General features: G+C 34.3%; 1 protein-coding gene across 1 annotated transcript; it reads left to right on the top strand.

Moving 5' to 3' along the window:
* On the top strand, window positions 711-9,378 carry LOC107644876 (cell division control protein 6 homolog). The gene is given in 22 exon segments (XM_021107704.1): window positions 711-725; window positions 1,143-1,248; window positions 1,368-1,466; window positions 1,469-1,509; window positions 3,128-3,205; window positions 3,751-3,825; window positions 3,901-3,929; window positions 4,381-4,436; window positions 4,522-4,672; window positions 5,151-5,264; window positions 5,419-5,525; window positions 5,629-5,688; window positions 5,864-5,937; window positions 6,142-6,192; window positions 6,728-6,777; window positions 7,230-7,330; window positions 7,626-7,720; window positions 8,264-8,326; window positions 8,421-8,516; window positions 8,763-8,852; window positions 8,950-9,065; window positions 9,151-9,378. Coding segments are annotated over 21 exon segments (1,617 nt in total). The 3' UTR covers window positions 9,016-9,065; window positions 9,151-9,378.

A 13,016-nucleotide genomic window follows, 5' to 3' on the forward strand; every position in this document is an offset into this window, starting at 1 on the left:
ATAAAAATATTTTAAAATATAATAAAAATATCAATAATTAAATATATTTTTTCATAAAAGAAATTAGGTGACCAAATATTTTTAGTAACGATATTAAACCAAATCCTATCAGCTATACGCATTGAATATGTTGGGATTCTTCCTCTCATACATCTAGGATTGCACATACATAGGATAATATCTACATATTTACGGTAATTATTCACATCTGATTCGAATTTTACGGATATTATTTTCGTAAAGTTATCAGATCCGATTCGTACTATAATAAGATCGGATTACAAATTTAGCAGTGATATCTGCGGATCTGATCTGCAGATCCGCATATCCTCACGTCTCATATAAATAACATAGTTTATGATATTTTGTTTTTAATTTTTTATATTGTAATTCAACTTAGAATAATTAAACTTAAATATTGTGTTATTATTATTTTTTTGTTATTCAAAAGAACTTTTATTGATAATATTTTAAGAATAAATAAATTTAAACCGATAAAAAAAAGGATTTTTTGAACTTTTTTTTTATAAAAACTGTCCAACAAGATTTTAAAATAGTTTTTTTAGTTATGCAGATATACCCGATATTTAATCCGACCTGAAAAAATGTAGATATTATACCGGATCCAATAAATACAGTATAAATAAGATAGAATTATAATTTATATCCAATCCAATCCTTGTGCAACCATACACCCATTTCTTTAATGTATGGTTGTCATTCTTGTGAGCAAATATATTTATTGAACTACTTTTATTGTACTTGGTTAACAAATTTACTTGTTCATGTAGCTTCCTAGAAATAGTTTAGAAATATAATTTTTATTTTTGAATTTTTTAAATAAAAAATGTTTTCAAAATAGATCGAAAATACGGCGTTGCAAGCGCGATTGAGGTTGGGGGCGGGAGAGCGAAGAGGAAAATGATAGTGCGAAGGTTTTCCTGCTCAACGAAAAACACTACCCACTCTCAACTCAATCTCAGTTCCCCTTCTATCTATAATAACAATAGCTGAATCCCACAACTACCTCCGTTTCCCATACCCCCATTCTGCTGCAAATGCGAATCTCTTGTTCTGCAAATTTGGTGCTGTCATATACTTTCAAGCTCAGATTGGTTAATCTTTAGTTGATTGTCTGGCAGGGTAATGAAATTGGTGCTGATGAAAATCAAGGTGTATTGCGGAAACCTGAACTTGTGAAATCCCTTTGGAATCTGAAAAAGGTGGGGTTTATTTCAACTTTGTTTTGTCTTTGTGGCGAATTGTTTACTTTATACTTAGATTAAAGATAGATTTGTGATAGGACATAATTTTGTGGAAAATATGCTTGGTGTGTTGATCATTCGCGTTGTGTTGTTGAGAAATAGATGGTGAGCAATTGAGAGTGGTGAAGGAGGCATTGCACCTTGCAACTGCACCTTCCGCAGTTGTCTGTCGAGAAGAGGAGCAGGATATGGTTTTGGGGTTCTGCAATCCTGCGTTGAGCACGAGAAGGCTGGGAGCTTGTACATATTGTTGGGAATAATACACCATTCCCCCTTGAGAAAATACCTTTGATAGAGAAATAAAATAGACACAATCACAACACAAGAATTTAACGTGGAAACTCCAATTATCGGAGAAAAAACCACGGCCGTTGTCAAATGACAACCAGAGAATATCACTATGTGAAAATTGTTACAACACATAGACTTCTTTCTCTCACCGGCACCCCAGTACACCCACACTCTCTCAAAGCAAATATCTAACTACACCTCACAACACTCTCCAATAAAGAGTACAGAGGAAAAGAAAAATCAGATACAAGCTTAAAGTGTTTCTGACTAATGCAAAAACAAATGAAAAACTTAGCCTCATATTTATAGTTTAGGCCACCCACTCCATTTGCTATCCTAAACAATGTGGGACTAATTCAACCAAATCCTAACAATCTCCACCTTGATTGAAATAGTCACACATCTTCAGCTTCCATTGTCAACACCGACAATTCTTTGCTGCCATTGTCTATACCGACAATCATAGTTCAGAAAACTATCATACTCCACCATGAAAGTATACTCACTTGGAATTAGACCACTCCAAGCATTTCACCTTGGTACAGATCGAAACCTTGCTGAAAATTCATGGTGCAACTTCCAAATTGGCTTTTCCTGGAAGTTCTTCAGCCATCAACCTAACTCCGCCACACACCTTGCATCTCAACGCCAACCAATGCCCGTGTGCAATTGTGGACTTCTTGTCTTCTAGAGAACATCATCTTCTCTCATAGAGAGAGCAACCAGAGATATTCTCCTTCAACGCCTTGTGCAAACCTGATTGTATCAACACATCCTTGACTTGTATTTGCCACAAGCCAAAATTGATTCTTCCATTAAATTTCTCTATTTCAAGCTTCACAACACTTGAATATCCTGACATTGTTGCAACCGTATACTGGAATAGTATAACTCAACCGTGCACTAGGAAGGGTCCACAGGAAAGAGAGGTGGGTCACAATGGACACACTTAAATACCAGGTCTTTCCTTAGCCAGAACCTTTCCAAACTGCACTCTCACAGTGTCACACTGCCTTCCAGCAACAACAACAGCAACCAAAGATCAACCTCAAGCCACAGGACAAAATTCTTTTCTGATGTGGAAGGTCAGACTAGGCTGCAACCACAGAGCATACTAAGAATAAATCCCACCAAACCGAAGCTCTGATACCACTTGTTAGGAATAATACACCATTCCCCCTTGAGAAAATACCTTTGACAGAGAAATAAAATAGACACAATCACAACACAAGAATTTAACGTGGAAACTTCAATTACCGGAGAAAAAACCACGGCCGTTGTCAAATGACAACCAGAGAATATCACTATGTGAAAATTGTTACAACACATAGACTTCTTTCTCTCACCGGCACCTCAGTACACCCACACTCTCTCAAAGCAAATATCTAACTACACCTCACAACACTTTCTAATAAAGAGTACAGAGGAAAAGAAAAATCAGATACAAGCTTAAAGTGTTTCTGACTGATGCAAAAACAAATGAAAAACTTAGCCTCATATTTATAGCTTAGGCCACCCACTCCATTTGCTATCCTAAGCAATGTGGGACTAATTCAATCAAATCCTAACACATATGCGGGTGCCCAGGAACTGGAAAATCGTTGTCCATGGAGAAAGTGAAAGAGGCTTTACTCAATTGGGCAAAAGAGGTAAGCTACACTTATACTGTGTTTGCTGCAATATTATTGGTTTTAGGATTGTGAATATTTCCTTCTGATGTATGTGTTATATATCTCTTGAAATGATTTTTGGTTGGTGGTGTGTGTTCTTCTTGCATAGTTTGCGATATTTTGGTGGAAATTCATGGAAGAATTACTATGATTGATGCAGTAAGAAGTGGTATCCTTTGACGTAATGAATGATAATTTTCTTTTTTTAGTTTTCTTACCCCTTAATGGTTTGGTCCCATTGATACATTGTTAATATGTTCCTCGTGGACTAGAAGAATACCATATGCACTAGTTTCCCATTGTAATTGTATGCATTTGATGCTCAATTTTGGGTTAATATGTTCCTCATGGACTAGAAGAATACCATATGCACTAGTATCCCATTGTAATTGTATGCATTTGATGCTCAATTTGGGGTTATCTGAGCAATCACACTATACATACTCTATAACTTGAAATGCTCTATCTAGATTATAATATGGTTTTTTGTTCCTTTCACTAACCACTTCTTGTCTGCTTTGCAGGAAGGTTTTCCACTGCCAGATGTTTTGTCAGTAAATTGTACATCCCTTGCCAATACATCTGATATTTTCACCAAGGTAGGAGGAAACCAAAGCATATATTATTGTAGTCTTGTTTGCTTGTTTGACTGACTGAATGACTGGTTCTAATAGATACTTTGTAACGACTCAATTTTCAATACGTCATGATCATACTGAAAAGCAAACGTTACTAATTTGCTTTCCTAAAAATTAACTAAATATTTATTATTAAGCTTGTAATCGTATTAGCGCGAGATCGTACCGCAAGATCGATTTTTCAAAAAAAAAACTAATAATTAAATAAGTACGATAAAATAACACAAACATTAGAGATAGAAATAATATACATCATACATACTACTTACATATATATATATACTGTCATACAGGTCATAAGTTAGCGTACAACCCTTCACATCTTGTTATTATATACATAATCAACACTAGCCTAGTCAATTATGTACATCCTACTTCAGTGAGTCTAATTAAAAGTGAGAGACTAAACACAAAAGCTAGGCTAATACAAAAAATTCCCAAAAGCCACATCCTCAGCTCCCAAGCGTCAACTTTCGTCATCAGAGGAAATCTCAATCACTTCTAAATACTCCTCAGGATCCTCTTCCTCATTATCAGAAATCTCAATAATCTCAGGAGGGGTCTTGGCACTCGTACTGTTGCTCTGGCCCACATTTGTCGGTCCACTAATGGAGGAGTTTGTACCAGAGCCTATATCTGAGTGGGATATTCCTGTAGAGCAGATCTCAGTGTCTTCGTCTGATCCCTCATCTGAGGAGCTGCACACCACCTCCATTAGTGGACCGACGAGTGTGGGGCAGAGCAGCAGCACGAGTGCCATGACTCCTCTTGAGATTATTGATAATGAGGACGAGGATCCTGAGGAGATGTGATTGAGATTTCCTCCGACGACGACAGTTGATGCTTGGGAGCTGAGAATGTGGCCTTTGGGAGTTTTTTGTGTTAGTCTAGCTTTTGTGTTTAATCTCTCACTTTTGATTAGACTTATTGAGAGAGTAGGATGTATATAGTTGACTAGGCTAGTTTTTGGGCGCCAGCTTAGGGGCTTCCTATATGGACCAGGGCCCGTAGTGTTGATTATGTATATAGTAACAAGATGTGAAGGGTTGTACGCTAACTTATGACCTGTATGACAGTATATATATGTGTGTAAGTAGTATGTATGATGTATATTATCTCTATCTCTGATATTTGTGTTATTTTATCGTACTTATTTAATTATTGGTTTTTTCGAAAAATCGATCTCGCGCTAATATGATTACAGGCTTAATAATAAATATTTAATTAATTTTTAGGAAAACAAGTTAGTAACGCTTGATTTTCAGTATGATCATGACATACTGAAAATTGGGTCGTTACATACTTGGGTTGAGCCAATCACGGGGAAAAAGGGTTTTGGCAACACCCTTGCAACAACTTCATAACATGTATTCACAGAAATCTTCTACCAGGAATATGATGTAAGACACATGCTTGTTTGTTAAATATATACACCCAGGTGTTTTTTTTTTTTGTAGCGTTAGATGGCTCACATATATCATTTGTAGTGCTGCTTGTTTTTGAATATTTTGGATGTTATCAAAGTTTGACATGTGTATGGATTTGTGTTAATAGGTTGATAGTTGCTGATGAGTTAGATTACCTAATAACCAGAGACCGGGCTGTGCTCCATGACCTTTTCATGCTTACCCCCTTCCCATTTGCCAGATGTATATTAATAGGTAAAATTGCTTACAAGATGTAAAATTGTTTGACTCTATTTTTGGTCATATCTTGTAATTTAAAGGCTTCAGCTTATTCTGAATCATGCTTTTGTTTGTTCAGGGGTAGCAAATGCCATTGACCTAGCTGATCGATTTCTTCCAATGCTTACATCTCTTAATTGTGAGTAAATCAAGTCAATAAGTTTCTACGATGAGCTTTTGTTTCATTTTAAACTATTTGGTGATTGTATCTCAATGGCATTAACAATGAAGTTTAACCTTTTGTGTAACATTGTTTGACTGTAATTTTCTTTTGTCTTTTACTTTTTTAATTTCTTCCTTTCTTCATGTTCCAGGCAAGCCTACTGTTGTAACTTTTTGTTCCTACTCTAAAGATCAAATCCTTAGGATTCTTGAAGAAAGGCTAAATGTAAGTTCATTGCTATTAAATTTAAGGTTGTTCTCATGTCCACCTCAAATCATTTATAATAGAAACATACAACATATTTGCTTTATCATAGATACTATGATTTGAATATGCATCTTTATGGCAGCTGAAGGAAAAATAAACCAAAAGTTAAATTTCCCCTTGTTGATTTTTCCCCTTTTACTAATAGCTATTTTTCACCATCAGGAACTTCCTTACACTGTCTTTCAACGTCAAGCACTAGAACTATGTGCTAGGGTAAGTCCATTTGTCAATGTCTCCGCAAGTTTACATTTGCTGTTGTCCTGTAATGCCTTTATCTAGGATACTAGATCACATAAAAACTGAATATAAATCTCTTGCCAAGGAAGAATTCTTAAACTTTTAAAGCAAATACCATCTTGTTAATTGATTTTAGAAATTTCACCAGATTTTACATTGGCCACTTCATCTAGAGGCTAGAGATAATCAGATCGTTTAGTTCAACTATTATCTTACTATATTTAAAAATGTAAAATGTATTCAATGTATCACCTGAGAGAAGTGTTCAATATACCATGGATAGTACATAAGTATGAACCGTTACTTGTGTGAAAGTAGTACTCAAATGTATTGTTATAATTGCAAAGTTAATGCAAGGCTTACTGCCTTGTTATTCTTTTCTCATTCATGGTCTAAAATATAATTTTGGAGGTTGTAGTTGATTTCAATTCTGAATTAGTTCACAGATTTAGTTCTGATGAATACACGAATGATATAGTGATGTACCGTTCTTGTTCACTGCCTTTTACAGAAAGTTGCTGCAGCTTCTGGGGATATGCGGAAAGCTCTTTGCATTTTTAGGTTAGTCACTTTATCACAATACTAAATATAATATAAGTTGTTTCAACTTTCAAATCTGTTTTTTTGTATAGATGAAAATATTATCAAACTTGAACAACTTTACATCTTTTGTTGCATATCCCTGTTAGCCAAGCAGCCTTCACATAATTCCCTTTTCTCAATTTCTGAAGTAAAAATATCTGATTTTGAATTTTGGCATTCTTATCTGCTTAGTCATTTAGATTGTTCATTTTATTAAAAATTTAAAACTTGAAATGGAGCTTTTCAGGCCCTTTTTTTAATGTTTTCATTGTTCTTAAAGACTTCAACTTAAAGCTTACATTTAGAAATTGCCATTGGAACATGAGGCATCTTTGATGATGCGGAGGTGATTTGTTACGTAAAGGATTACCTTGACAATTTAGGTTGTGAAAATTCAAGCAAAATCATTTTTACTGTTTATTTTCTTTCAGGAGTGCGATAGAGATGCTAGAAGCAGAAGTTAGAGAATCTGTATTCAATTGGAAGAGAAATCATCCTCTAAACAAAATATGGCTACAGTTTCTGATCCCATGAAGAAACAAGAATTTGATATTGTAAGTGATAGAAAAAATTGGTTTCAATTTACAGTTATGACAATTGAGGATTATAAAATAGGTTTATACTAAAGACAATGTGAAAGCACTTTAGGGAAGTAATAGATGGAATGAGTGCAAGTTTCGTATATCATCAATCTTTATAATACAATGTATTAATTTGATTATATTAGGACTTAAATGATGTGCAAAATTGCTATACATTAGATTTATTTATAAGGAATTTTATTTAATTTAATTTTATTCAATCTTACTAGAATTGTTAATACAAAGGCCTAAGATCCATTGATCATATGGCTCGTGCTTTGTCAAACACATATAGATCACCAGTGGTGGATTCTATACAATCTTTGCCACATCATCAACAGGTAGCCTTAACCTGAATATGCTCGTGAATTGTTGAGTTAACAGTTAACACAATTACTGAAATGGAACACCTCTTGTTAAGTATATAAGCTAGGCTAAGTGATCTCTACTTTCAATGTAACTATTTTTTAAGAGTACTATCAAGTGAGCGGGGAAAATGAAAGAAATGTTTATTTGGACACTTAATTATAATGGATTCACAAAATTCTGTAATATAGTCTCTACTATAAAGTTAATTGCGGTGTAAACTAGAATTGGACAGGGATTTACAGAAAATTCGCATTGACTACATTTGAGCTGTCATAGAAAGTTGAAAGTCATTGAAGGGTGGGTAAAGAAACACGCCTGTAGCAATTTCATATATTAAGAGGGTAGGTGGTCGTTGAAGATTTATTTAACAAGGATCATTAGGTATTGAACATGTAATCAAGTTTTTTGTTCTTTTTTTACAGAGTAGTAACCAATCCTAATTGCACAAGCATTCTTTTAATACCAAATAAGCTACTGTTTATAACCTTTGACCCCTGAATTTGTACCTTTTGCAGATTATACTTTGCTCATCCATGAAACATTTCTGTGGATCTAAGAAAGATACAATCCTTGGAGAGGTGCTCTTTACAGCTTTTGAATTTGCAAAAATTAAATGATTCCTCTTTTTTTTTTAAATATATATTGATTCTTAAGGTTCTAATAATCTTGCAGCTATATAAATCTTACTCTGAGTTATGCAAATCATCATTGATTCTCCCAACAGGAATCTTGGAATTCTCAAACATGTGCAGAGTGCTTAATGACCAGGTATCTGAAACAAAGCAGTACAGAAGTTGATTATGGATTTCTAGATGTAGCTTTCTGCCGTTGATTATGAATATTCCGATGAAGCAAAGTGGCAATAAGTAAAATGATGAAACATATTATTACTGCAGGGCCTCATTAAACTAGTTGATTATGGATTTCTAGATGTAGCTTGCTGCCGTTGAGTATGAATATTCCAATGAAGCAAAGTGGCAATAAGTAAAATGATGAAACATATTATAACTGCAGGGGCTCATTAAACTAGGACCATCACGAGAGGATAAATTGAAAAGGGTAACACTAAAAGTTGACAAGGCCGATATTACTTTTGCATTGCAGGTAGTGGTTTTGGCCTTTAGGACCTTGTATAATTTGTTTACATTTTCTTTCTGAATTTGCAGTAACATTTCTGTGTTATTTAAATTTCATGACACAGGGAATCCGATTTTTTAGAAATTTCTTCAATGATCCACTCATGATTGGTGATTTTGGTTTAGCTTGATGTGAGACAGTAGATTAATTAGTTTTATGTTCTCCACTCCATAGATAAAGGTTGGAAGCCCTTATTTTTACATGCCTTTAATTTTTCTTAAATGCAACTCATGCCCGTACTTTTTGGTTCCTTGTTCTCTTGCAGGTTATTTCATTATATATGAAATTGCTTGGGAATTGGGAAGAATAGGTCAGAATTTATCACCTCATTAAATGATTCTTTTCTCAAGTTGAAATTTGTCAATGAAGGTTTTGTAATATCTGTGATTGTTATCCTGAGATATTCGAAAAGGTAATTACCATTGTCTATGTTTTGCATTCTCTTGTAAGCCTTCACAATTTAAATCACAAGTACCTAATTCAATTCATCTGACAAAAAATTAGGCTCATTTTTTATTATCAAATCATGAGTTCATTCCATAGTTGTCAAAATCATATCGATTCGTCCAGTCAAACTGAAAAACTGGCGAATTTGTCACAACGTTGGTTCGGGTGAGCTATTTGACCGCACATGAAAATGAACCGGTGAGACTCAGTTCGAACTGGCTGGTCTTAACCAAAAAAGGTGAATCGACGAGTTTTAAAAAACCCGAATCGATCGATTCAGAGCTCATTTTTTTGCCCCCTAACATAAAACATCGTTTCTCTCTTAAAAAAAGGAAACTCTAAAACGGCTAACGAAGCCCCGATCCCACCTGAGAGTTTAAGACCTAGTCCTCTCAATCTCACACAGCGACTTAGAGAGGCTCACACCACCGGCCGATTGCTGCAATGTTGTCGGGTACTGTCTCGTCCCGTCGGCCCCTGTACATCTCCTTCATTGACTCGTCGCCTGCTGTGCGTCTCTTCGTCGCCATGCTTGGTTTCCGATCTCCCTCTTCTCTACCCACTGCTGAGTGCAAATTGCATCAGGTATGTTTAATTTTTTTTTGTAAGTTATTCAGTATTTTAGTTAGTGAGTTATAAGTATGGTAGTTATTGAGTTATAAGTATGGTTCTGAAGACCGGATATGACCGGCTGGTCGGGCCAGTTTGACCGTGAACCAATGGCATTATCGGCTCGATCCTCTAAAAAAACCGCCAATGAGAAACTGTGCAAAAACCGTTGAATTGGTCGGTTCTCGGTCGGTGAACTGAACCGGAACCTGGCCGGTTTATCTAAAATGATGCCGTTTTGACTTTTGATATTTAATTTAAAAAAGGAAAAGGGTTCTGCCGTTCTGAAAGACTGAAACCCAGTCTCTCCCCTCTCCCTCACGCAGCTCTTCCAAGTTCCAAAGGTCTTCGATCGCACAACCCTTCCTTGATAACCTTAGCCTCATCGCGCCGCCCTCCTGTCTCACCGTGGTCGTTCGCTAATCCTCTTGGTTCGTCGTTCTCGAAGACCCTCCCTTAGTTCGCCAACGCGAGCATCTCCAGGTCCTGCTCCGCAGTTCTTGCCCGTCGTCCATCCGTCGTGTGCGTCGTCAGTGTTCGTCGCCAGCTCGCCGTCGTCCGTCACCAGCTCGCCAGTGTTTGTCGCCAGCTTCCCGTCGTCCGTCGCTCTCCCTCAAGCCTCTGCTCACTGTTACTGTCTTAATGCTTGATGATAATTTGATAACTCTGTTACTGATTCACTGCTCAATCTTGATTTTTTTTTCCTTTGTTGTTAAATTTTATTGATGATCAATTTTGTGCTCGTTCAGACATTCTGTGCTTTTTTCTGTTCTTAATCATTGTGCTAAGTTTGTTAAAATTGGGAAACTTTGTTAATTTTTGTACTTGACTTGTTAAAAACTTAAAATTATGTTAAAAACTTTATTAATCTTTGTTAAATCTTGTCAATTTTTGTTAAAGTTGTTCATTGTTGTGCTAACGTAAATTGGTCAGTTTTGAAGTTAATTCAATAAAGAAAAGCATAAATTGAATTAGTTAGTTAATTCAATGAATTTTTCTTTCAGTTATGGATGATAGGGTCAACCAAAAAATATTCATTTGTGTATCTTTTGATTCTTCTGTGTAACATGGTGGAAATAAAGGTGAAGATGATCTTAATGCAGTGAATCTGCAGTAAATTTTTGCGAATTTTGATGATTGATGAGAAATTTTTATGTTGACATTTTATATTTGGATATTCCCTTATGTTATTTGATTTTTGAGTTTGTATTTTAAATTTTTAATAGCATCATAAGACTTTAGTTGTTATAATACTTTAAATTTAAATGATATTTTAAAGTTTATACTAGATTATAATTATGTTTTAGTGTATTTATTTATATTTTATTTATAAAATTTTATTATAAAATGGTTATTTCGGTAGAACTTTAGTTATAAGTTGATTAACTGAGTAATTGGTTATAAGTTGATTAACTGAGTAATTGATTAATGATGTTGATTAACTAAATCGGTTGATTCTTGATTGTTGTTGATTATATTTGATTGATTATAACTTGTTGATTCTTAGGTAGATTATTCAATTTTTTGTTTTAGAGTGTAATATATTGTTCTATATTATTGCTGTTGTATATATATTGTTTTAGGATGGCTTTATCAAATACACCATCAGAATTTGAGACTTAATTTTTTTTAAATGCTAATAAAAATGTATATTTTAAATTTTAATTTTAAATTTTTTATTATTTTATATTTTTTATTTATGTGGAACTGGATTAACTAATTAAATCAATGACTCACTGGTCAGTAATTCAATGACCCAATAGCTTGATTGGTTCTATCACCTCTTCGGCTCTAACAACTATGGTTCATTCAGTTAACTCTCACTAGGATGTTTGTGCTGTGTTGTGTCATCTCAAAACCCATTTCCAATAAGAAGTAAAAATATACTGCCATAGCCCATAGGCCTATACTCCTATATCTACTGTATAAATCTCCTATATCGAGAAATTTGCTGCACAACAAGATAAAAACTGAAATCAAACTTCAAAAATTAATGTCAAGAATATTAATTTGCAGGCACACATAAATTTCGTAAAACTGACGCAGTTTTTTTCTCTGCTCCATCTTCGCTCTCACACAGTCACACTCCTCTTCCTTTCACTGCCGGCCCCGGAGTCACAACCACCACCACGGCGATTTTTGAGTTTGTATTTTAAATTTTTAATAGCATCATAAGACTTTAGTTGTTATAATACTTTAAATTTAAATGATATTTTAAAGTTTATACTAGATTATAATTATGTTTTAGTGTATTTATTTATATTTTATTTATAAAATTTTATTATAAAATGGTTATTTCGGTAGAACTTTAGTTATAAGTTGATTAACTGAGTAATTGGTTATAAGTTGATTAACTGAGTAATTGATTAATGATGTTGATTAACTAAATCGGTTGATTCTTGATTGTTGTTGATTATATTTGATTGATTATAACTTGTTGATTCTTAGGTAGATTATTCAATTTTTTGTTTTAGAGTGTAATATATTGTTCTATATTATTGCTGTTGTATATATATTGTTTTAGGATGGCTTTATCAAATACACCATCAGAATTTGAGACTTAATTTTTTTTAAATGATAATAAAAATGTATATTTTAAATTTTAATTTTAAATTTTTTATTATTTTATATTTTTTATTTATGTGGAACTGGATTAACTAATTAAATCAATGACTCACTGGTCAGTAATTCAATGACCCAATAGCTTGATTGGTTCTATCACCTCTTCGGCTCTAACAACTATGGTTCATTCAGTTAACTCTCACTAGGATGTTTGTGCTGTGTTGTGTCATCTCAAAACCCATTTCCAATAAGAAGTAAAAATATACTGCCATAGCCCATAGGCCTATACTCCTATATCTACTGTATAAATCTCCTATATCGAGAAATTTGCTGCACAACAAGATAAAAACTGAAATCAAACTTCAAAAATTAATGTCAAGAATATTAATTTGCAGGCACACATAAATTTCGTAAAACTGACGCAGTTTTTTTCTCTGCTCCATCTTCGCTCTCACACAGTCACACTCCTCTTCCTTTCACTGCCGGCCCCGGAGTCACAACCACCACCACCGC

Source organism: Arachis ipaensis, chromosome B01 (assembly GCF_000816755.2).
Source record: "Arachis ipaensis cultivar K30076 chromosome B01, Araip1.1, whole genome shotgun sequence".
Taxonomy (NCBI): Eukaryota; Viridiplantae; Streptophyta; class Magnoliopsida; order Fabales; family Fabaceae; genus Arachis; species Arachis ipaensis.